We start from the raw sequence: 26,893 nt of genomic DNA on the forward strand, positions 1-26,893 counted from the left end.
AAATGACAATCCAGTAGGAACAGGCATTCCTAGTTTCTAATTGTGAACAATAAACATCATTCCTTCATCAAGGCATGACAGATAAAGGACATTTTGCTGTGCCAAAAAAAGCAAGAAAATAAAGACTACTGAGGTCACGTCAAAGGAACACAAGAGCAAGCCTGAAGGGGTTCCCACTTGCCAAAGATGGAACAATCTGGCATCAAAGAAGACTACTGACATTTTAGAAAACACAATGAATATATAAAAAGCTTAAAGCTTTAAAATGCTTTTCTTTGCTTTTCTTTTTAAAAATGAAAAAAATAGATACCTAGAGGTATATATCAACTTGTTACTCTGAAAGTTGGCCATTAAAAGAAAAGAAGTAAGCATTTATCTTGAAAACTGTATTTCAGAGTAACCAAAAAGCTATAATGGATGACAGAGAATTCTATACAAAATATTCCAGCTAAGAAATGTGAAAGGAATGACAGGATTTTAAAAATTCCAATTTTGATACCTTTAATGAAATATCTTATTCTAACAATGGTTACCTTTGGATACTGAAACCATTAATGAAATGTGGATGGGAAATTAAGGAATCAAGCCGGCATTCCCAGACTTTGTATCTCCTGAAGTGATACAATACAAAGTACAGGGCACGGCATTCCCAGACTTTGTATCTCCTGAAGTGATACAATACAAAGTACAGGGCACCACCTAGGGAGGAGTCTTTAAAAAAAACTGATTCCAAATCTAAGTAAGTCTTTCCATCTAATTCCCTATCTATACAAAGTATGACAGGAATCAGTCAAATGGCACTACAGAAAAGTAAATGGACATAGTCAGAATGTGGTAGCCTCTTCAGGGCAATGACCTAGTTTACTCAAGAAATCAGTGGATGAAAGAAAAATGGCAGGAGGATAGAAGAAAAGAAAATGAAAAACTATCTCTTTTTGCAGATGATAAGATTAGATATGTAGGAAACACCAAAGAACTTGTGGGAAAAAACAGTACGAAGAGAATTTTTTTTTTTTTTAAGATTTTATTTACTCGACAGAGACAGAGACAGCCAGCGAGAGAGGGAACACAAGCAGGGGGAGTGGGAGAGGAAGAAGCAGGCTCATAGCGGAGGAGCCTGATGTGGGGCTCGATCCCATAACGCTGGGATCACACCTTGAGCCGAAGGCAGACGCTTAACCGCTGTGCCACCCAGGCACCCCACTATGAAGAGAATTTGAAAGATTTTTTTAAAAGATTTTATTTATTGTTTGTTTGTTTGAGAGAGAGAGAGAGCGCACGAGCCCATAAGCAAAGGATGCTGCAGAGGGAAGGGGAGAACCTCCAGCCCTCCCTAGAGGTAGGGGTGTGGTAGCACTGGAAGCTCCAACCTTATAATCCCATAGTTGGTCCTCCTGACAACTAGCCACACCCTTTGAGTAGGGTCCCAGAGTCACCTTCATTAACATAACAAAAGACACTTTTTGCTCTTGTCACTGGACATTCTGGAGGTTGAATCAGCCAGTGGCCAATGACTTAATCCATCCTGACTATGCAATGAAGCCTCCATAAAAACCCAAAAAGACTGAGTTCAAAGAGCTTCCAGGCTGGCAAACACCTGGAGACTGGGGAGAATGGCTCATCTGAATAGGATGTGGGAGTTCCCTACCCTTTCCCCATACTTGGCCTGATGTATCTCTTCATCTTTTGATTCACATCCTTTATCGTACCCTTTAATAAACTGGTAAACGTAAGTGCTTTGCTGAATTACATTAGCCACTCTAAAGCAAATTAATTGAACCTAAGGAGGAAGTCACTGGGATCTCTATCTGCAGCTGGCTGGTAACAAAGCACAGTGTGGAGCTTCTGACTGGCCTCTGAAGTGGGGGGCAGAGGGCAGTCTTGTAGGACTGAACCGTTAACCTGTGGAATCTGATACTATATTCAGACAGACTGTGACAACTGAGTTAAATTTCTGGACACCCTGCTCGTCTCTGAGAATTATTTGGTGTTGGGAGGTGGGGGCTGGGAGAGAAACGGACTCCCTCCTCCAAACACTGAAATTGGGAACACCACCTCAAAAAGACTGGTTTTGATGAAGCAAAACACCATGTTGAAAAGACCCACGTAGCCATGAACTGAGGCCAGCCATGGCCAAAAGCTTTCACAAAACTAAATCCTAACAGCAAACACATGAGCTTGGAACCAGATTCTTCTCCAAGAAATATTACACATGAAACCCCAGCCCTGGCCAACACCTTGAATTGGAAGAGACCTGAAGCAGAGAATACATCTAAGCTATGTCTAAAATCTTGACCCTCATAAATTGTGAAATAATAAATGTGTATTGTTTGAAGCTGCTAATTTGTGGTGATTTGATATGGAGCAATCAATAACACAATGTCCTCTTCTTGATGCAAACTGAAATATTTAAGAATGAAATGATGTAACTTATATTTATCTTAAAATACACCAGAAGAAAAAAAGAGGTGGGTGCAAATAGATTTAAGGAAAAAAAAAAAGTTGGGCAAAATGTTGATAGTTGTTGAAGGTGGGAACATTTGTACTCATTTTACTCTATTGCTGGGTATGCTGGGAAAATGTTCACCAAAAGGTTTTTTTCAAAGAATGAATGAGTGTGACAGGAAATACACGAAACTCCTGGGAGTTTAGCTGTGCCGAGAAGCAGATTAATGTGAGATGTAAAAGGCAAAGATTTTTATTTCTTTTTTATTTTTTAGAGAGTGTGAGTGCGGAGGGTGGGGGTGCAGAAGGAGAGAGAATCCTAAGCAGGCTCCACGCCCAGCGTGGGAGCCCAAAGCAGGGCTCAAGAGTCAGATGCTCAACGGACTGACCCATGCCGGTGCCCCTAAAAGGCAAAGATTTTTAAAGACTAGTGCAAGTGGGTCTTATGCGCTCTGAATGGAATAGGAACCAAGTGGTTGATAATGTAGGAAAGAAAAGGTAACTGAACGAACAAAATCAGAATAGGATCCAAAGTATAAGTGAAAGAATAAATCTAAAATGATCTCTCCCATTTTAAGAGACAAAAAGGAAAATGAAATACAGATAAATTTCATAATGCCTAAGTATAACATGTACATATATCACCTACATTAACAAAAAATTTATATTAAGTCAATGAAATCTAAAATTGTTTCACATTGTTAATATACTCTAGTCATGCAGAAAATATGACTGGATGTATTAAGATGTGGATTCTATGCCTACTTCATAAAAGACCTTAAGCTATTATACTCTTATTTGCCTCGTTTTTGCACTTGTAAACTAATACCTACGCTTTGAAGAGTTATTGTTAAGAATTACAGGATGTCAATGGCTCAGCAAATAGTAGGCCATGTGCTTACCATCACCCAGAGCAAAACTCAAGTTAGCTTATTATTACCAAGCACTTCAAAATGTTTGAGCCTGTAGCAATTATTTCTGAGGACTTTGGGAACACATACCTACTCACACACTCCACACAAATGAAGCATAGCAACCACTTGGGAAACAGAATGACAACAAAATAAACAAACATTCTCACACAGAAGAATGGCAGAATAGGAAACTCGCTAGCCAAAAATCAAACTGGAAAGCTAGTGGTTTGATGTCTCCAAAAACACAGGAAAATCTACTGAAACATTCACATAAAAATAGTCCTCGTCTGCTGAATATCTCAGAATGCTTGAATCAGGGGCGCCTGGGTGGCTCAGTTGGTTGAGTGTCTGCCTTCAGCTTGGGTCATGATCCCAGGGTCCTCGGACCGAGTCCCTCGTTGGGCTTCCTGCTTGGCGGGGAGCCTGCTTCTCCCACTCCTCTCCGCTCATGCTCTCTCTAGCTATCTCTTGCTGTTTCTGTCTCTTAAATAAATAAAATCTTAAAAAAAAAAAAAAAAAAGAATGCTTCATTCATCAATCTTTTCCAAAATTAAACTGGCCCTTCAGAATATATTTCAAAATTAAGAACTGCCCCATCTACCTAAAGCAAAGATCATTAAAGTTAGACATGATCTAGAAAAAGTATGCTGCTGCTTAATTATGCACATTCTTCAAACCTCAGACAAAGTAACAATATATCCACAGAGGGAAAAGATTTAAGATATCAAACTGTTTTCAAGCACCCTCAAAGGCTTCATTTACATGAAAATAATTTTACAGAAACAATCACTATCATCTTCTGATTAAATCAAGTTCTCAAAATATCTTGCTGGGCAACAATTTAGCTCACTTTGAGTTACTGTAAGCGTGATGGGGGGAACTTACTTAAAAAACTATTTTGTAATATCAACCCTTTCTTATCCTGGGCCAAAAAGACCTTAAGCATCTAATAGTCTCACTTTGTACAAAAATAAATAAAAGGCTAGAGAAAAGACCAATACAAAATTCCTAATTAATTGGTGGCAGAACTGGAATGAGAGCCAAGTCTTCTGTGCTTCTTCAGTGTCCCCTCTATACCACACTGTTTTGATTTTTTCGTGTTTTCCTTTGTACCAGATCTAACTTTTTCCTAGCTTAATGCAGTAACTCCAATTGTACTAATGGTCAGTGGTCAAACCAATGTTAATTAATCCAAATCTGTTCATTTTATGAGAATTCTCCCCTTATCACCATAACAGGTATCTCTGACCAAGACATAGTATTTTTCAAATTCTATCCCTCAGACATACTCCTGAGGATCTACAAACATTAAAAATATGTATTTAACTACTATTAAAACTAAAAAATTCAAAAGCATTATAGACCAAATATTACCATAATTAATACTACCCTCCATAAAATCTTACCTTGTTTTTATGCCACTTCTGGAGTAAAATGTCTCCCAACATCTCTATACCTGTATGAACTTCCGAAAGTGTGTCACTGACTATAACTATATGCTTTTTTAAAAATTCAGTTCTACCAAAAAAAAAAAAATTTAGTTCTACCTATGTCTGTTCATGTAAAATTCAAAAATAAATTCAAAACTAATAACATAATTAATAGCTGGATAAGGCTCAGGACCATCTGGTTTTAACACTCTCCTCAAAGATTAAGATACGTCATATGGCAAGTCACGTTATAGATCATTGTAGTACAGAATTTAAATTTGAAGTGCTTTTCTGACTTTTTAAATTATTACATTCCATAGAATGTAAGCAGTTTAATGATACAACTTTGAAAACAAGTTTATCACAGATAATCAACTTTCCTCATTCAACTTTTCAGACAACTCCCACTTACATACGCTATACACTTGGGAGTTCTCAGCCTTTCCTTTATCAAATTCAGAATGTTCATCAGCTGATAAATCAACAGTTCAAGCTACTGTGCCAGCCAACATGCCACATTCTAACATGCCCCATATGCCAGCCAACATTCGTTTCCCAAGCTCTGCCATCTTTATAGTTCAGTGCCCATTTTTATAATTTTCAAGACATTTTATTGTGTTTCTCCTATTTATAAGAATGAATTGAAAATGAAAATATAAAAGTCTACTAGCAATATTAATTCCACTGAATAATAATGAGATCAGCAGGTGATCCAAAAGAATAAAACTTCAAATACTAAGTGGACTTAACTAGCTTAAACATAAATGAAATACTGATAAAACAGTTAGAAGATCACATCAAGTGCTAAAGTATTGGTGTGCCAATTATGGATTTATTCACTCTTACCTTTAAATTCACCCTTTTTGCCTACTCTTTGAAAATAAATTTGGGCCCTTTAAGTATTTTTTCCTTTGCCAGCAGGCACAATGCTAAGCTTTGTCAGTACAGGCAGGAGAGTCATCGCAGGAAGTAAGTGGTGTTTTTGTTTCCTCTTCAGGAAGTAAGGGGTGTTTTTGTTTCCTCATTCAAGTATGATTGCCCAGAACTCTCCCAAAGCATATAGAACGTCTCCAGCTCTTAGATCCTGCAGTACAGATGCTTCTCCGGCATCCTGCTCCTACAGTGTACATGGCTTCTCCAAAACCCAGCTCAGGAGTGAGTTGAGCAACTTCTCTCTAGCACCAAGCTCCTACATCAGATTGTATACTGCTTGTGGGTGTTTTTTTTTTTTTTTTAAGATTCTATTTTATTTATTTGACAGAGAGAGAGGCAGAGAGAGAGGGAATACAAGCAGGGGGAGGGGGAGAGGGAGAAGCAGGCTTCCCGCTGAGCAGGGAGCCCGATGTAGGGCTCGATCCCAGAATGCTGGGATCATAACCTGAGCCGAAGGCAGACGCTTAACGACTAAGCCACCCAAGCGTCCCATGCTTATGGGTATTTTTTGTCTTGACATTTACCAGACCTTTTCAAACTAATGACTTGAATCTTACTTTAGCTCAAATAAAAAGCTTCTGCACAGCAAAGAAAACAATCAACAAAACAAAACACAACCTACTGAATGTGAGAAGATACCTGCAAATGATATATCTCACAAAGAGTTAGCATCCAAAATATATAAAGAACTTACATAACTCAACACCCAATAAGTAATCCAATTAAAATGGGCAGAAGACATGAACACACATTTCTCTAAAGATATCCAGATGGTCAAAAGACACATGAAAGATGCTCAACATCGCTCATTATCAGGGAAATGCAAATCAAAACCACAATGAGATACTACTTCACACTTGTTAGAATGGCTAAAATCAAAAACGCAAGAAACAACAAGTGTTGGTGAAGATATGGAGAAAAAGGAACCCTTGTGCACTGTTGGTAGAAATGCAAACTAATGTAGCCATTGTGGAAAACAGTAAGGAGGTTCCTCAAAAAATTAAAACTAGAAATACACTACAATCCAGTAATCACAGTACTGGGTATTCACCCAAAGAATATGAAAACACTAATTCAAAAGGATACTTGCACCCCTATGTTTATTGCAGCATTATTTACAACAGCCAAATTATGGAAGCAGCCCAAGTGTCTATCAATAGATGAATGGATAAAGAAGATGTGGTATATGTATGCAATGGAATATTATTTGGCCATAAAAAAGAATGAAATCTTAAGATTTGCAACAACATGGATAGATCTACAGAGTATAATGCTGAGTGAAGTCAGTCAAAGACAAATACCATATCATTTCACCCATACATGGAATTTAAGAAACAAAACTAATGAACAAAGGAGGGGAAAAAGAAGACAAACCAAAAAACACACTTAACTGTACAGAACAAACTGATGGTTACCAGAGGGGAGGTTGGGGGGGGTGGTGAAACAGATTAACAGTACACTTATCTTGAGCTCTGAGTAATATATGGAATTGTTTAATCGTTATACTGTACACCTGAAACAAATATAACACTGTATATTAATTACACTGGAACCAATATTTTAAAAATAAAACAAAAAAATAAGGGAAGATAAAGGACTAGCTATACTGTCACAGAAAGTTCTCAGAGCAATAAACTTAAAGTCAAGCTATTTGCTGTCTAATTCCAGATGGCCATTTTCCTTACAAGGATTCAACTCATATGCATTAATGAGTTTCTTAATACTACTTCAATAACAGGAAATAAGAACCAACCAACAGCTGGTAGTTTCTCAAACAGTTAAGCATAGCTACCATATAACCCAGAAATTCCATTCTCAGGTATTTACCCAAGAGAAATAAAAACATACCACACAAAAACTTATAAACAAAGGTTTATGGCATTATTCATAATAACTAAAAAGTGAACACAATCCAAATGTCCATCTACTACTGAATGGGTAAACAAAATGTGGTGTATAAATAGAATACTATCCACCATAAAAAGGATGTAGTACTGATACATGCTACAAAAACGGGTGAGCCTTGAAAACAGTATGCTAAGTGAAAGAAGCCAATCACAAAAGACTATATATGATTTCATTTATATGAAATGCCTGGAAAAGGCAAATCTATAGAGACAGAAATTAGATTAGTGCCTAGAAATGGAAAAGTAAGCAAATAATGGCTAAAGGGTACAGTTTTCTTTTTGAGACTATAGACATGTTCTAAAGTTGAATGCAGTAGTGGTCATAACTATCTGTGAACATAGTAAAAACCATTAAATTACACACTTTTCTTTTTTTTAAGATTTTATTTATTTGTCAGAGGGAGGGCAAGAGAGAGAGAGAACAAGCAGGGGAAGCAGCAGGCAGAGGGAGAAGCAGGCTCCCCACTGACCAAGGAGCCTAATGCAGGACTAGATCCCAGGACCCTGGGATCATGACCTGAGCTGAAGGCAGACGCTTAACCAACTGAACCACCCAGGCATTCCTAAATTATACGCTTTAAATAGTCAAACTGTATGGTCTGGGAACTACCAAACCAAAAACACTGTTATATAAAAAAGTCAACTAACAAATACTTATATTCAAGGAATCCTAAGACTAATCAAAATATTGGTAATATACTCTAAAGCTATTAAAAACTATTAGGTTGGGGCACCTGGGTGGTTCCTTCAGTTAAGCATCTGCCTTCAGCTCAGGTCATGATCCTAAAGTCCTGGGATCGAGTCCCACATCGGTCTCCCTGCTCAGCGGGGAGTCTGCTTCTCCCTCTGCCCCTCACCCCGCTCGTGCTCTTTCTCTCTCTCCCTCTCTCTCAAATAAATAAAGTCTTCTAAAAAAATTATAAATAACTTCATAATAAAATCTTTATAAAACTCCAAGATAGATAAAAAGTTTTCTATTGTTGAAGTTGTTCCAAATATAACACCTCCCAGCCAAGATATTTCACTTAACATATTCTCAGAAGTTGTTAAAAACTATGCAAATTTATAGCATAGGTTTAAATATTACCATTTGGTAGTTTGAACATGGCCAGGATATGACGCCTTCTAGCCCCAGATCAAAATTGCATCAAAGAGAGAAAACAGCCAAAATGCCGAGTTAATCCAGCCATTTGTTCATTTAATAAACACTATCCCAGGAACACCTGGCGGCTCAGTCAGCTGAACATCTGACTCTGATTTTGCCTCAGGTCATGATCTCAGGGTCCAGAGACTGAGCTTCATGGCAGGCTACATGCTCAGTGGGGAGTCTGCTTCTCACCCTCTCCCCCTGCTTGTGCTCTCTCTCTCTCTCCCTCAAATGAATAAATAAATACTAAAAAAAATAAGCATGTCAGATACAATGATGAGGGAAGAAAAATTCCACAGTTCCTATGAAGCTTGCAGTCTACTTGGGGGGATAGCTATTAATCAAGAAATCATACAAATAGGGACGCCTGGGTGGCTCATCAGTTAAGCCTCTGCCTTCCGCTCAGGTCATGATCCCAGGGTCCTGAGATGGAGTCTCGCATGGGGCTTCTTGCTCAGCAGGGAGCCTGTTTCTCTCTCTGCCTGCCACTGCCCCTGCTTGTGTTCTCACCCTCTCACTTGCTTGTTCTCTGACAAGTAAATAAATTTTAAAAATCTTGAAAAAAAAAAAAGAAATCATACAAATAAATGCATAGTTATAAACTGTATAAAGTGATATTTGAGAAAGGTACACATTTGTATAAAAGCATTTAATTACTAGGGCAGAAGAAGGAGTACCAGACTATTGGGGGGAACGGAGGTAAGACAGGTGACACTTTAGCTGACAGCTGCAGAGTAAGTAGGAGTTAGGTTTTAGGGCTCTTCTGATCACACTACTTAAAACAAAAGGGAAAAGGGAAGAAAGGGGATAATGAGTGGAAGGGGAAAGGGGACATTATCCAAGGATGCCTGAAATAAGTTAGCATTTCTATTCATACAAAACAACATGCCTTAACAACAAATATTTAGGTGATGACGATAAATAACAGTCATACTAAAGTAACACAAGGATATTTTAAAAGTACTAAATCACAATATTTACAAACCAAAAAATTTGCATTAGACCATAGTATCGTCTCTCTAAACAATGTCTTCACATAAATATAACATTCCCATGAACTTTTTTTAAAAGATTTTATTTATTTATTTGACAGAGAGAGAGCACAAGCAGGGGGAGCAGGAGAGGGAGACGGAGAAGCAGACTCCCTGCTGAGCAGAGAGCCCAAAGCAGGGCTTGATCCCAGGACGCCAGGATCATTACCTGAGCTAGAGGCAGACCCTTAACTGACTGAGCCACCCAGGTGCCAGTTTTAATAAAAAGGTAGATAATATAAAAAGCACATTACAGAAAGGGAAACAACTATATACTTATGACAAAGATTAAACTCTCAATTTCTGGACTTCATAAACTATTAAGTCTCAAAAGAGATTTTCTAATCACCAACAAAACCAAAAATAAAATCTCATTTTAACTCTTAGTCAATAAGTATTTAAACAATTGCTAACAAATAATATGATTTATATTTCATAATTTTTCCCATCAGGGATTAGGAATAAGCAGTTAAGATGTCAAAAGGCAAAATGAGGGAAAACAGTAAAAAAATCTTGAGCTCAAAGGTTAGGTTAATACATTAATATAATCATGAGGAATTCATAAGCCTACCAGATACAACAATCTAATCCATAAGAACTACACACAATGATTTCTGCTTCTAGATGTGACGTGATAGCCTGTAGCAGATTAACATTCCCTCTTAAAACTAAAAAAGCTGTATAAAATAAAAAAGATGAAAAAGTTCTTAATGTATCAGAGACTTTCTGAGGCAGCTAGAACCTGAGATCCCAAAGAACTCATTAAAGGGAGCCCCACATTCTACACAGGACATTCCACCTATTTCTTTAATGGCGTAGGGAAAGGGGCTGGGAAAGGACAGTCACTAAAAGGCAGAAAAGTCAGCAGAACTTTTGGCAATTTTCATGTGGCCAGGAAGACAAAACTTGGTTGGTGGGTCTTGCCATGATACCCAGGACTTAAGGGGCCAAGATCCCATAGTGAAAGGAGGCACACAAGAACAAACCTGATTTTCCCTTTAAGACATCTGCCAAGTCTTAAACTACACAGAGCAGAGGCTAAGAAGTCTGCAGAAAGCAAAAGAAAAGCAAAGAGGAGCTTTTAGGACTCTCATGCTGAAGAGACAAAAGCAGGAGACCCTAGAAACAAGGACTCTCAGCCGGCTTCCCTGAAGGACAAGCAAAGGTGGGCAAACTACAGGTTTATAAAACCGAAAACTGAGCTTCAAGTCAGTTCAGTTCTTGACTGAAGTATTCCATCTGCCTGCCAGAAGACAGGTGAATCTTCTCTAAAGAAATAGATCACTAGGTACTTAACTGTAATTTGTACTTGTATCTAAAATTCTGCATATAATGTCTGGCATTTAACCAAAAATTACCCCCCAAAATGGTGGTGGTCGTAATAGTAGTAGTAATAATACCAATTATCATTATATAACATATAACTATATATAATTATATGTAATTATTATTATATTACCAGACACACCAAGATACTTAACCAAAAAGAAAAAAGACAACAGAAATAGATCTACAGGTGATCCAGATATTAGTTTTCAGACACACACTTTTTTTTTTTAAGATTTTATTTATTTATTTGACAGAGAGAGAGACAGCCAGCGAGAGAAGGAACACAAGCAGGGGGAGTGGGAGAGGAAGAAGCAGGCTCCCAGCGGAGGAGCCTGATGTGGGACTCGATCCCAGGACTCCGGGATCACGCCCCTGGGCCGAAGGCAGACGCTTAACGACTGAGCCACCCAGGCGCCCTCAGACACACACTTTAAAATTACTTGATTGACAGGTTCAAGAAAATGAATGAGAGGGGCACCTGGGTGGCTCAGTAAGTTAAGCGATTGACTCCGATTTTAGCTCAGGTCGTGGTCTCAGGGTTGTGAAATGGAGCCCCTACTTGGGATGGGGTCTGGTTGGGAGTCTCTTCTCCCTCTGCCCGCACCCACCTCTGCTTGTGTGCATGCTCAATCTAAAAATAAATAAATAAAGCTTTAAAAAAAAAAGTGACAATATGGATATTTTCACCAAAAAAATTAGAATCTATTTTAAAAGAATCATATAAAAATTCTAGCACTAAAAAATGCTATAGCTGAAGTCAAGAAAAAAAAAAAATAGATGGGGTTAAAAGCAAATTGGATATGGCTGAATAGAGAATTGGTAAACTGGAACACAAATAAGTAAAACCTATCCAGAATGGAATAAGGAGAGAAAAAAACGATAGAAAAGACAGGGAAAAGCATAAGGGACATGGGGGTATGACAAAAGGTATAATATAGATTTAATTGGACTCACAGAGGGAAGGAAAAAAAGAATGGGGCAGAAGCAATATTTGAAGAATATCAAAATTTTTTTCAGAACTGATGAGAAAGTCATGCTACAGATTCATGAGAGTTCAAAAACCACAGAGTAAATACAAAGAAAGCCATTCTTAAGTGTTAACATCTACATCTCTAAAACGAAAATCTGGAAATCCCTCATATTTCCAAAGATGATTTTTGAAAAACTGAAATACAGCAGTAAGGTCACCACAAACAGCTGATATGTATCTTATCTACATGTAAAAGCATCACAAAGTCCCTGCAGCAGGCTCCAAATCATTTATTCAAAACCTACTATATTTACCTAGAAATTAATGCAAATGATAGAGCCATCTGCCTATCTGGAAAAAAACATTAACAGAATATAAAACCTCCTAGAATTTGATCAAAGATAAAAACTATTTCTACATAAAAGGAAACCGATGATGCTCAGAGAAGAATCATAACTTGCTAAAAGTCACACAAAGATACAATTCTAGGAGTCAGCTCTGCAGACTGAATCTCTAGTCCTCCACCTACCTCATATTCCTTTCCTCTATCCTGAGTATCTTTATTTTTCTAAAGTTCTAAGATTATCAGACTGAAAATATCAAACTTTCAGTGGCCAGTGACATTCCTAAGCCATGCCAGTGTCTAATTTCAGTTTAAGGAAAGAGGAGGAAAGGAGAGTAAGGAAAAACATCACAGTCTCCAGTCTCCAGGGGGTGGAATATCTCCAAACCAGTGATTCAAATTCATGGGTTTGCAGAAGTCTATGGGATTGTAACAAATTCTCAAATTCATATGCACAATGATTTTGTCTATGGACCAAATAAATAATAAACCCCACAAATGTGTTCTATTTTTCAAATGTATGTGATTAATGAAATAAAAATTCATTTAAAAACCAAAATAAAGGGAGAGGGAGGAAGAAAAAGGAATTATTAGGAGCAATGTCACTTTTGAATTATATAAGCATTGTTCAGATGTCTCTAAGGACCTATCTCACCAAAACTCCATTCTTAATCCCAAATTGCTAAGGATAATGCCAAAATAAACTCACAGTACATAGAAAGTTCCCTACACAGATGGTAGGAAAACAGATGGATACTTTAAATACAACAATTCAACACCTAGGAACTCATCATAAATAAGTTCAAAATTTGTTTCTCTAAGGCAAACAGTCTCACTCAAAATGGCCAAAGAACAACAAAAACAAACAACAAAACAAAGGCAGAAAGCCTAGAAGTCCAATAATGGGAGACCAATTAAATAAAATGCCATAAAATCATCACCTAGATTATAATGCATCATTAACAAATGATGTAGAGGAATATTTAGTAATGAGGAAATATTTATTATATAATGAGAAAAAAAATACATAACAGCAAAAAGAGGACAAAATCAAAATGAAAAATATAGTTACAACAAAATATCTGGAATAATATATATCAAAGGGTGATTAGTTATCTTTGGATGGTGGTATTAAGGATAATTTATATTTTGTTCTGGTCTATATTTTGCAAATATTCCACAATAAACTTTGGGTGCTTTTTTGCAAGCAGAAAAAATATTCATTTTTAAATGTGAAATTTTAAGATAGTTGAAACAGGTTCATTTCCTATCCTGGTTGTGAAATCATATCACTTTTACTGTGAACTATGAATCACATGTTAACACAAGGTTCAACTTTAAGGGTCTGATTTTATGTAATAAGGAAGACTAATAGAAAAAAGGTAAACACACTTAAAAATGTATCAAATTTTACAATCTACTTAAGTCTTTCAATGACATGGAAACTAGAATCATTCCGTATCAGTGAAATTATCTAATGTGTAAAAAACTTTCAAAGGTCTTTGCAGTTTTCATATTAATACATTAAAACCTTAAATGTCAAGACAAAATATATCTAAATATTGCTCTCTTTCTTTAAACTTACAGCACTTCTCATCTGTACTCACAATTAGGCACATACTATAGACATGTAAAATACTGAAGCAGCTTTGGTAACATAAGTCAGAAGGCCAAGATCAGGATACTATCTCCTAACCTTTCAACTCTTGGACCTGGGCAAACTAATTTCTCTCTCTGAACTTCAGTTTCCCTAGCTGTAAAATAGAATAACATTTATTGCAAAGTGTTTGTGAAGTCTAAATCAAAAAATACATGCTAAGTGCTAAGCATAGTGCCCCAAGAACAGAAGGTACTTAATAAATGGTAGTTGTTACTAGAGGTAAATGTAACAGCTTGTAAGTCACAGAACTTGCCAGACCGTCTGAAAACTATATGACAAGTTACTTAGCCTGTACAGACCTCAGTTTCCTCATCTGCAAAAACAAAAAACAAACAACTCATCTTGCTGGTTTGTTCTAAGGATTAAGCAAAATTATATAGATAAATCACCTTGCTTAAAACAGGTGCTCAATAAAGCATAGTTGGTACCACTATTAGTTAGCTACATCAAGAAACATTTAAATATAGAGATTAGCAGGTTATAAAATATTTTTACATATAAACTCCCATGTAATTTTAACAATTAATCATCATTTAAATGTCTTTCTCTGGGACACCTGGGTGACGACTCAGGTCATGATTCTCAGGGCCCTGGGATTGAGTCTCCCATCAGGCTCCTTGCTCAGCAGGGAGTCTGCTTCTCCCTCTGTTTGCTGCTCCCCCTGCTTGTTCTCTCTTTCTCTCTCTGACAAATAGAATCTTTAAAAAAATGTGTATCTCTTAATTCCCAAAATAAGTATAAATTTCAGAAAAATGTAAAATATGGTAAACTTGTTAAGCACACTGAAAACAAAAGGCCACTTTGTTAGTTTCAAAATAAATACGTGCTATCTATAACTAGATCTGCTTTAATACTTTTAAGGTCCAAATAAATCTAAAAGGACTACAAGGAAAAAAATGGTTTTTTTCTGCCTTTGGGAGAAGGAAAATTCTAGTCCTTAAGAAGAAAAGAGATATCTGAATTTTTCCATTTTATTCATGACTTCACATGTTTTTACACAACTAAAATTTAAGTGCTTTAATATGAGAACTCTTATCCAATCTCTGAATTCCTGTCTCTACTTTTGTGCAAAAGCAGAACAGCACCTTTAAGACTATGGAAGGTGAAGCCAGACGGCCTAGGTTGAAATCCTGACTAGCTATGCGACCTGAGGCAAGTTTTAATCTCTCCATGCCCAGTTCCTCATCTGGAAAATAGAAATTCTTCACACAATTGTGAGGATTAAATGAGTTAATACACATTAAATGTTCACAGAAGAGCCTACCATATGGAAGGCACATTATAAGTGTTTCCCATTGTTACTGCTTTATTATTCCCCCCTCAAAATGCCTAAATCTGTGATTCTTGAAATCAATAAATATCTGCTACCCAGCAGATGATTCCAACAAATGGCTTTATTTAAAATTAGACCAGCTTAGGAAGTACCTAGCATGACTGTCACAGCAGTAAAGATACAGCAACTGCTATTAAAGAGGATTTTAGGGCAAAAGCAAGAAAAGTCATTCCCTTTTTTACATTTCCTATTATACAAAGCTGTAACATCCTTACTTGCTAATAGAAGTTCAGTACCAAGAGAGTTTTACAATTTAGGCATGGCACACATTAATACAGCAGACACAAAATTCTCAAACTCAACCTCCACAGTACTCAACTATATTCCTTCAAAGAAAAAGTTCCAATTACTCTTCTGTTTTAATAGTTTAGTACTTTAAAATAAAAACTATTCTGCATAAGACAGCAGAATATCATAAGGCTTAAATACGACACTGTAAATAAAAGTGTTTGAAAGTTAAATATGCATTAAATACTAATTTATGAACATATCTGAGAGAATTATAACAATAGATTTCTCCAATTTCAAACAACTGCCTTCTAACCAAAACTAGTATTCCGTTCCGTCCACTTCAAATCTTGGGTCAGGATAATGAGATGTAAGTCAGAGTAAAGCTGCCATTCCACTAAATCATTTCCTGCTTGAAATGTACTCTTCCCTTTTTATTCATAACTGAGATGGGACTTCTAATATCCAAGTCCTGCCCCTACACCGGAAGTTTAAGGAGTAAAATCCTGGGAGTAGCCCAACTTAAGACCAGAAAAACTTCTGTTATTAGAAAACTTCTTTGAAGTTATTAGATCAAAGGATGCCACCCCAATTCCCTACTGTCTGTGATCCTAACCTGGGTATAGAAAAATGCTAATTGTCTCCAGATTCAAGAATTTGTTAGCCTCAAAAATCAGAAGTACCTGGGCCACATTTAAACTCCAGTTGAGGGTTAGAATGTTTACCTGGCTCACTCTCAAATGAAAAGTTGTAATCCAACATCAATCAGGCCATGCAGTAGCCATCAATAGGCCACACAGGCCAGATCTGACCACAAGTCACTTGGCACCCTTCACTGAAGCAAACCCTACTGAAGGCCTGACTGCCAACCCTTGACCTGGTGAATAGGACAATGGGCTAGCAGTCAAGAGAGTTATAGATTCTTCTAGTCACAGATCAATTTTGAGATTCTTGACTGAAGAAATCAAATTTGAGAAAATGTAAAGAATTTCTGAAATACAGATGAAAAATTCTGAGTATGCTTCACAGATCTAGTTACTTTATTTGTTCAGTAACATAAAAGATGTATTATTTGCAACTTGTTTTGTTCATAAAATCATTCCTGGCCTTGTGAAATGATGGTCCGGGGGACAACTAGCACTTTTCTTCAGGGTCTGCCCAGATCTTTAAGCTTCACTAAGCCAGCTTCTCTATGTGTAAAACTGGAGTTTCATGTTCTTCCCTCAAAGATAAGCTAAAGATAAATAAATACTGTATGAAAGTACTTTCAGCATTTCAGAAGGAATTTATTACCAAAACAAAAACAAAAACAAAACAAAAACAAAACCATATGGTAGTAATGCAATGGAACTCGTTTTAACCCCAAATCGGGGATTCAGACCAAACCAGTGTTGGAAGTCAAATTCATTAAAGTCAGACTTTTCTGTCTATAATTGAGATTCTGGGCTGGGAAACTGGTCCGTATTTATATAAATCCATGTTCTGAGCCATAATACAATGGAACACTTCTGCAATGTCCCAGCCCACCCCCTATCTTTTTCAGAACTACCAGCCGGAAAAGACAACCCTCTGCAAATCCTACAAATCCTCCCCACTTGCGAGGATTCGGATGGATCCTACAACTTTTCAGCCTTTCGTGACTTCTACCACTCCTCTGGAGCTAATCACTTCTAATGACCCCACTCAGGAACAATCACTCCTCTGCTCCGCTTTACACTTTGTCTCGGCTGAGCCGTCCCCCATCTCCGACAGCTCCGACGACCTTAGACGTCTTCACCAGTTTGCCAGACATCGGGATCTCAAAAGCTCCGGTTCCGCGCCCCACGTTCCTGAGCCAGCCGCCCCCCAAGCTCTCTCCAACCCCCAAATCCCGGGCACATCATCACCGGGCTCCCGGTTGTCCTACGCGCTCCACATCCGCGGCACACCTCACCCCATCCCCCCGAACCCCGCTCTCTGGACCCTAACCCCTCCTTGAGACGAGGGGCGGGGGGAGAGGGCAAAGCTCTCCGCGGCTGAACTGAGACTCCGGAGGCCAGGCGTCCCCCTACCAGGCCCCGCCTGGGCCTCTCTCCTCGACTGCCCTCCACTGCCCCCCTGGCCCAGCCGTGCTTATACCGAAGAGTAGGGCAGCACGAGCCCAGGGCCCAGCACTTACTCGGGAAGGTAAGTGGAGGAGAAGGAGCTCCACTTGTGTAGCGCGTAGGGAAGAAGCCGGCACTCGGGCCCCGCAGCGACAGCCCCGCCAGCCGCCATCTTGTCAGCACCGAAGCGGCCGCCACCGACCGCCGGCCGCGCCGGGAGGAGGGGAGGGGCGTGGCCTGCTCTTAAAGGGGCCGCGGCCTGACGGGCAGTGCGCTCTCCCTGTCTGGGGTCTCGCCGGCTGCGTGGACCGCTGAGGCGCGCGCGGATCCTCAGTTCTCTCCCAGAGTTTCCGTCGCCTAATGCTCCTTAGTAGATTGACCGAAATTGGGACTGGACTGTAGCCCCTGAGGGCTGGCCTGGGAGGCTTGGAGGGGAGTGGCGCAAAGGACTTTTCCTACAAGCTGAGGTAAGGAAAAAGCCAAGAATGTTATGAAAAGAAAGAAATTGTAGTCAGGAGGCTGGAAGGGAAATTGAGAAGATGGACTTGGGAGAAGGGACGTCTTTGCGACTTTGGAAACCGCTGCCGTCTCCCGTGTGTCAGTCCTTTCAGGCAACAGCACTGAAAGGGAGCTGGCGTGGAAGAGCTCCTAGCATCCTTTCCCTCTGCCGTGGTCGTGGTTTTAAATGTCTTGCCCCGCGTGCCCAAGTCACATGGAGACAGGAAAAGGAAATGCTCCTGTGTCCTCTCACCCTGTCCTGTTTGCAGTTTGCGATGCCCTTCCTTGTAAACGTTTGTGGCGAGCGCTCTCACACCAATCGGAGGACTAGGCTTGCTCAGTCATGCTATTGTCCCACAGACCAGAAAAAAACCTTAAGGAGTTGGGAAAGCCGTGTGTCATCGGTTTTTACCAGTTGTGAAATCTGACCACTTCTAGCTCGGCAATTTCGCCCCAAAGTTCAGACAGAACAGAGTTGTAAGAAAACGACCCGAGAGGGAATACCAGCCTCGTGCTCTGAATGCCATATGGGCATCACACCAGCTTCTTATCAGAAAAGGAACATTTGCTCCGAATATCTGGCAGCTTTAGATAATGCTCCCATCAGGTACCCGTTTGTCAGGTTATGCACCCTTAGTTCTTGGCTTAGCCCCTGCAGTTACCAGAGTACTCCTTACTCACTAGAAAAGGTGCTACCCTGAAAAGCCGTGACAGTGTCTTCATCTCCACCTGACCCACGGAAAAACTCATGCAAAGAGTTTCTCAGTGAATGACCAAGTGAGTTGAAACACCTCAATAGTCTCTTCCCTTTCTAATCATTAAGCTGCCCAAACTGCCTCAAATCTTTTCCCGACCTCCTGTCACCTTAGGGGAAAACTTAGTAGTGGCCTTTGCTGGCATATCAGATCAAGAATGCCAAAAAGGGGGCGCCTGGCTGGCTCAATCAAGAGAGCATCCATTTTTGATCTCCGGGTTGTGAGTTCGAGCCCCACGTGGGGTGTAGAGATTACTTCAAAATAAATAAATAAATATCTTTGGGGGAAAAAAACCCACAATATGATTACTTCTAAAATCACATGCGCTTTGGGTGTTGCAGCATGTTGGAAAAGTATTTGTTCCTTGAGGGAATGCTGTGACCCCAGTGACTTAAGTTGGGAGTCTAGAGACAAAGGGAGAGGCCAGGGAAGTTTAGTCCCAACAATGCTTAGTGGTTAATTTTCAGGGAAAGAGATACTTTAAGGGGAAAAGATTAAGTGGTGACTCAGTTGCATTAGTTAGGGGCCCCGAATTTGCTAACTACACCTCTTACCCTAATGTAAGTAGAGCCTTTGTTCTTTTCCAGACATAGAGTTATGGTTTCTGAATGATCCTTTTATTTTTTTTTAAGATTTTATATATTTATTTGAGAGGGGGTGAGGTGCAGAAGGAGAGGGAGAGAGAGAATCTCAAGCAGACTCTGTGCTGAATGCATAGCCCATCATGGGGCTAGATGTCACAACCCCAAGATCATGATCTGAGCCAAAATCAAGAGTCGAATTTTCAACCAACTGAGCCACCCAGGTGCCCCCTGAGTGATCCTTTTTAAAAAACAATTTAGGGGTGCCTGGGTAGCGCAGTCGTTAGGCATCTGCCTTTGGCTCAGGGCGTGATCCCAGTGTTGCAGGATCGAGTCCCACATCGGGCTCCTCCTCTGGGAGCCTGCTTCTTCCTCTCCCACTCCCCCTGCTTGTGTTCCCTCTCTCGCTGGCTGTCTATCTCTGTCAAATAAATAAATAAATAATCTTTAAAAAAAAAAACAAAAAACAGTTTAAGCCAGTTCTTCCTGAGATGACTTTCAGTGACTTTATATTCCATTTAAGTAATATGGAGATCCCTTAGCAGAGGCCTTTAATATCCTGCCTTGATTGTCTATCCAGCCTTTTCTCTTCTCTCTCCCTTATAAGCTTTACTCCTCCCAAACTAAACTAACACACCGAATGGGCTCCTATGAAGTTCTGTGCTCTCTCTGGCCTCCAGGGCTTAGTCTAAGCCAAGCCAGGAGTACTCTCCACTATTCTTCACTTGACTAAATCCTGCTCATTTTTCAGATCATTTCATTCTGGAAAATCATTCCTCATCACCTATTTTGAGGTTAGGTGCCATTCTCTATATTTCCCCCTGGCACCCTAAGTTTCCCTCCTTATCTTAGCAAATATTGCAATATATTTTAATGTCATCTTTTTTTCCTATTCTCTCTCCGTAAACTATAACTCCCATGCAGGTAAGAGTTATGCATATCTTGTTCACAGTTGTATCCTCAGTCCTATGAGAATGTCTAGTACATAGCAGGTACTCAATAAATATTTATTGAAGAACAAATACATTACACTAAAAGGGAACTTGGGTTGCAAAGGAAAGAGAATGCCAGAACTTCTCAGACAGCAAACATGCATCCCTGAGGTGTGATTGCCATGGAGAATGTAAAGACCCAGGATAGCATGGCTTTCCTGCAGCAAAGACTTTACAAATAGTACAATAATTTAAAGTATTCATATGTTAACATAAATATAGATATGGTACTATACTGAACCCAAAATGTATGTAAATGTTAAGATAAAATAGAAGACTAAAAAAATTTCAAAATCTACAAGGATCTACAAGTAGCTCACATGTCTTAGAGATGTAGCTGTATGTCCTCCTCTGCCTTTGGGGCATTGCCTTAGGTGATAGCGTTCATTGTAAGGATACACAGGGAAGGCCTGGAAACTGTCAGCAGCCATTTAGTCCTTCTAGGTCCCCCACACTTCAAAGACTGGGACATACTGATGGCCTCATGGAGAACTGAATAATGGATCATTATTTTCAGAGATCAACAGCTCCAGTGACCTAGTCATCTTGTCATCCCTTAAAAGCAATCATCTTTTACTCTCTGATGCCTTCTCAGTATGCTTCTCATAGTAAATACTTACCAGAGAAAGTAACTGATTGTATTTGGTTTGTCGCCATTCCCTATCTTTTCCTATTTAAACAAAAAAAAATTTATTAAGAGGTTGTGATGTACCAGCCCTTGCCTAGGTGCTAGGATAAACAAACAAGCCAGACAAGGGCCCTGCTTTCATGGAGCTTACATTCTGATAGGGTCACATATAATAAATAAGTCAACTAGATCATTTTAGTCTGTGCATTTTGAGTACTAAGAAAAGACTACACTGGAGTAATATTTAGATTGGATGGTAAAGGAAAACTTCTCTAAGAAGTTATATAGTTAAGCTAATAACCTATATAGTAAGATAGTACCAGGCATACAAAGGCTGGATAAAAAACATTCTAGGCAGAGAGAATAAACAACTGCAATGGGCCTGAGACAGGAAAGGGGTTGGTGTGTTCAAAGAATAGAAAGTATGGCTGGAGCATTGTGATGGGGGAGAGTGAAGTTGGAAAAGTAGGTATGGTAAGGAACCATGACATGGAACTATGAAGAAGAGACCTATGCAGGGACCAAGCCAAGGAGAAAGAGAAACGTGATCCATTTTACATTTTATAAAGTTCACTCTGCAAAACAGAAAATGGGTTGGAGAGAGGGAAGAGTTGACGTGAGGAGACTTGAGAGGAGGTTATTATAGTAGCCAGGCAAGAAATGGTGGTGGCTTGGACTAGCAGAGGAAACAGAGAATAGAGATTGAATTGGGACATATTTTAGAAGTAAAGCCAACTAGACTTGCTGGTGAGGGAGGGAAGGCAGGCAGAAAAGGAATGAAGGAAAATTCCTGGGTTTGGGGTTTGCATCACTGGGTAGATAGTGATGCTTTTATTGAAAGGGGAAGATTTAGAACAGTTTCAAGGTAGAAGGAATTGAGAATTCTGAATTCAGACATTCAAATATCCAAGAGACATATGAAAAGATGCTCAACACCACTAATCAGGGAAATGCAAATCAAAACCACAATGAGATATCTCTGCACACCAGTCAGTATGGCTAGTATCAAAAAGACAAGAAATAACATGTATCAGCAAGGATGTGGAGAAAAGGGAACCCTTGTGCATGGTTGGTAGGAATGTAAATTGGTACAACCACTATAGGAAACAGTATGGATGTACCTCAGAAAATTAAAAATAGAAATATCATATGATTCAGTAATTCCACTACTGGGTATATGTTCAAGGAAAATGAAAACACTAATTTGAAAAGATACATGGGGTGCCTGGCTGGCTCAGTCAGTAGAGCGTGTGACTCTTGATCTCAGGGTCGTGAGTTCAAGCCGCACACTGGGTGTAGAACTTACTTTAAAAAAAATGAAAAGATACATGCACCCCTATGTTTATTGCAGCATTATTTATATAGCTAAGAAATAGAAGCAGCCCAAGTGTCCACTGATACATGAAGGAATAAAGAAGCTGTGGTTTATACATGTATAGAAGAATGAAATCTTGCCTTTTGCAACAACATGAATGGACCTACAGGGTATTATGCTAAGTGAAATAAGTCAGAGAAAGACAAATATTGTATGATTTCACCTATATGTAGCATCTAAAAAAACAAATGAACAAACAAGGCAACAAAAAAACACAAACCCTCTTGAATACAGAGAACAAACTGGTGGCCAGAAGGGAGGTTGATGAGGGGATGGGTGAAATGGGTGAGGAGGATTAAGAGGTACAAAAGAGAAAAAAAAAAAAATTCTGACATCAATATACTATTTGGGGATGCCTAATAGATATCCAAGTGGAATTGCCAAGGATGTAATATGGAGAATCTGTATTGGTCAGAGTCTTACATCTAGTCACCTTATAGGCATATTTGGCACTGATTCCTGAGTCAATAAATTTTTCTCTGAGTAGCAGAGGCACTGTCGCTCCAGGTATAGCAGCTCTAGATAGAAGAAACCATCGGTAGCAGCCTTCTGCGGAAGAGTATGTAGGGGCACGAGAATAGTCTATGGAAAGAAACCTAGAGTATGTGTTGAAAATCTGAGTTTTTGTTCCTAGGTCTGGTACTTTTCTAGCCATGAGACCTTGGGAAAGTCACATAACTTCTCTGAGTCTCATTTTCCACCCCTATAAAGTGAATTTAATCAAACCTATCCTGTCTACTTCACAAGGGGGTTTTGAAGATCAAGTGAAGGAAGAGAACAATTATTAAGTGCTTAGCTTATCTACTGTGAGGTGACGTGAGTTCTCATTTAATTCTCAGAGAAACTCTGAGATATAAATATTATTATTCCCCTTTCACAAATGAGAAAAGTAAGACTTAGAAAGGTTAAATACTTGTTGTCTTTGGTTTGCTTCTTCACATGTGCGGGACAAAAGAGAGTGGGGTGGGTGGATTCCTTCCCCTGACACCTGCCTGTAAGGTCACTCTGAGCCAACTGGCCTTTTTGACCAAAGGTCACAAGTCCTCTTCCCAAATGGTCTCTCCACACAGCTCTCTCTGGTTCTGGGTTCCAGTAACCACTCCCACCCCTTGCTTCCTGTGGTTTCCTGATGTGTTCTCACACTTTTCTAAATAGTTCCTTTATTAAACTTCTTACATTGCCCAACTTGAGAATGCCATCTGTTTCCAGCTGGGACCTTCACTGATACAATAACTTATCTAAGGAGCTGTAGCCAGTCAGTGCCAGAGCCAGAATCTCTTTGGTTCAAAAGCTGGTCCTGTTCTTCTCAAGGGGTAAGAAACATAGTAAACTGTGAAGTATTATTCAGATATAAGATATAAGATGTTGTCAAATAAAAAAGAGTTAAGCACCACGAGTTAGAAAGCAAAACAAATTTGGCTGATTTATTTCTTTCCAGGCAAAGGAACACACCAGGCTAAGAGGGAAGAGAAGGTGTTTTTAATTGTAGGGAAGGGGTTTCGTGATTCTTATGTTCACTAAAGATTAAAATATACCCTCTAAATGAGCTGGAATAAATCAACAGCTTTGTACATGCTTAGTTAAAGCAAGCCTCATACTTCAGTGGTCAGGAGGAAATAAATCTTCAGATAGGTCCTGTAAGGGTCTTACTTTAGCTGACCCAGGGTTGTGCAAAGTTCATGATTTCTTTAACAGTTTTAGGTGTTGAGGAAAGTAGAAGCACAATACAATATTCGGTGTGCTATCTCCTAGGCAAACTCTGCTGTAAATGGAAGAATCTCCTTTTACAATATTAGGCAACAGATGAAGAAACTAATACCCAAATATGTTAGATGTCATGTCTAAGGTCGTTTACACAACTGGCCTTTTGCAGATCTGAATCCATAACCCAAGTACCTGATTCTCAGTGACTTTTTTCTTCATGTAATTAATGGGAACTTTTTGGGACTGCACCTACATTATTCTTCTTTCTATCCTCCGTAACTAGCCCATAGTAGATACTCAAATATTTCCTAAACTGTATGTCTTAGCTCCTCCTGAATTTCTTCTCACTAATTGTCTTAGGCAATTAAGTCTGCTATAACAAAAATACCACTAACTTTGTGGCTTAAATGACAAACACTTATTTTTCACAGTTCTGGAGGCTGGGAAGTCCAAAATCAAGGTGCAAGTAGATTCAGCATCTGATGAGAGCCCATCTCCTGATTTGCAGACATCCACCTTCTTGCTTCTGCCCCTGCCCCCCCAAATGCATGTCCTTTTCTCATGCAAAATACATTCATTTCATCCGAACAGCCCCAAAAGTCTTAGCTCATTCCAGCATAAAGTCTGAAGTCCAAAGTTTTATCCAAATATCATCTCAATCAGATATGGTTGAGAGTCATCCTGAGGCATAACTCCTCTCCAGCTATGAACCAATGAAACCAAGTAAATTAAGTGCTTCCACAATACAGTGGTAGGACAGGCACAAGATAGACGTTCCCATTCCAAATGGAAGACATGAGAAAGAGGGAAGGAGGGATGAGTCCCATGGAAGCAAGGCAAACTCTGTGAGATCTTAAAGGCTGAGAATAATCCCCTTTGGCCCCTTGCTCTGCCTTTAGTACTGCTTTTTTGACCTCCTGGGATGGTGGCCCTGCCACTGCTGCTCTGCCAGGCCAGAGAAACCCCTCCCCCCCAGGGTTCTACCTGGTGGTGGTCACACCCCCAGGGCTCTGGGTAGTCCCGCCCCAGAGCTGTGGGTGAAACCCATCTGGCCTGTTGTAACAGAGGTGATAGCCTCCGCTTTTGAAACCCTGATGGCACCCCTGATCTCTGAATTGTTTTTAGGGTCATTCTTTCCCTGTCTTAAAGAATAGCTTATGTTCCAACCAAATAGCTCTGTGGTCCTGGTCCTGTAAAATCCAAGACATCCAACAGCCTTTCTTCATTCCATCCTTGTCCATCCCCTTCAGTTCACACTGAAGGATCCTTGCTGAGGTGGCTGATTAGGTCTGTGGTTCATGTCCACACTAGCCTCCTCATCAAATGGTCAGCCAGCCATACCTTTAGTGTTCTCTTCAAACATGCTTTCTCATTTTGTTGTAGTGTGGGCAGGATTAGAATTTTCCAAATCTTTAAATTCTGGTTCCTTTTTGCATAACAGTTCCGTCATCAGCTCATATCTTTCTTCTCTCATTTTACTATACGTAGTCAGGAGGAACCAAGCTACTTCTTCAACACTTTGTTTAGAAATCTCAGCTAGATACCAATTTCATCACTTGCAAATTCTACCTTCACAGAACACAAGAACAAGAACACAAATCAGCCAAATTCTTCGCCACTATATGACAAAGATCACCTTTCCTCCAGTCTCCAATAACATGTTCCTCATTTCTGTCTGAAGCCAGAATGGCCTTTATGTCCATATCTCTAGCAACATTCTATTCATGTATTCTCTTAAAAAATAGAAGGCATTCTCTCCAGCTGTCTTCCTTCTGAGCTCTCGCCAGAATCACCTTTGGTAGTCCCTTCACAGCATTACTGAGTTTTTCCAGCGTGTACCCCCAAACTCCAGCCCTTACCCATTTCCCACTTCCAAAGCTGCTTCCACACTCTTGGGTATTTATTACAGCGGCATGCCCACTTCTTCTTCTTTTTTTTTTTTTTAAGATTTTATTTATTTATTTGACAGAGAGAGAGAGAGACAGCCGGCAAGAGAGGGAACATAAGCAGGGGGAGTGCGAGAGGAAGAAGCAGGCTCTCAGCGGAGGAGCCCGATACGGCGGGGCTCCATCCCAGGACTCGGGGTTCACACCCTGAGCCGAAGGCAGACGCTTAACAACTGAGACACCCAGGCGCCCCAGCATGCCCACTTCTGTGTACCAGTTTTTGTCTTAGTTAGCTTGGGCTACTGTAACAACAATACAATAGACTACGTGGCTTAAATAGCTATTAACCTTAAAAATAAAAGTTATTTTGCCAGCAAAAATCAATTTATTCAGAAATAGCAGAGAGTTGCAGTTCAGGACATGCAAGCTACGGTAAAACCATAGACAAGTCCAACAGGCAAAGGAGAGGGATATGTATTTGAAAAAGAAAGAAGTTGGAAAGGATTGTTTTGAATGAAAGTCCATTGGAGAAAAGAAAGAGTTCAGGGTGATGACTTCTCATTAGCTGAGTTGCAGAGGAAGTCAATGTCTTATAGGAGATACAATGTACATCTTTTCCCTGTTGGGACCTGTAATTGATGATTCTTTCCTGGTGATGATTCTTCTGTTGGAGTCTGTAGTTGACACTTCTGTTGGGAGAGTGTAACTGACAATTCTTCC

The 26,893-nt window shown here is 39.5% G+C and overlaps 1 protein-coding gene and 1 long non-coding RNA gene across 9 annotated transcripts in view; one reads left to right on the plus strand and one right to left on the minus strand.

Moving 5' to 3' along the window:
- MKLN1 (muskelin 1) overlaps positions 1-26,893 on the minus strand; it is a 334,164-nt gene that overhangs the window by 151,726 nt on the left and 155,545 nt on the right. Inside the window, exon 1 of one of the 6 annotated variants that reach the window (XM_040643984.1) lies at positions 17,829-18,511. The exons of the other annotated variants lie outside the window; for them this stretch is intronic. Coding sequence (XP_040499918.1) covers positions 17,829-17,926 — 98 coding nt within the window. The 5' untranslated portion in view covers positions 17,927-18,511. Of the gene's footprint in view, positions 1-17,828; positions 18,512-26,893 lie in introns of those variants that run through there. 6 annotated transcript variants of the gene reach the window in all.
- The window catches only part of LOC121105806, a 41,541-nt gene continuing 32,729 nt past the window's right edge, over positions 18,082-26,893 (plus strand). For 2 of the 3 annotated variants that reach the window (XR_005838509.1, XR_005838507.1), the window contains exon 1: positions 18,088-18,221. This is a non-coding gene — a long non-coding RNA (uncharacterized LOC121105806). Of the gene's footprint in view, positions 18,222-26,893 lie in introns of all 3 variants that reach the window. The other variant, XR_005838508.1, reaches the window with a different exon arrangement.

Source organism: Ursus maritimus, unplaced genomic scaffold (genome assembly GCF_017311325.1).
Source record: "Ursus maritimus isolate PB19 unplaced genomic scaffold, ASM1731132v1 scaffold_3, whole genome shotgun sequence".
In the NCBI taxonomy this organism is placed as follows: domain Eukaryota; kingdom Metazoa; phylum Chordata; class Mammalia; order Carnivora; family Ursidae; genus Ursus; species Ursus maritimus.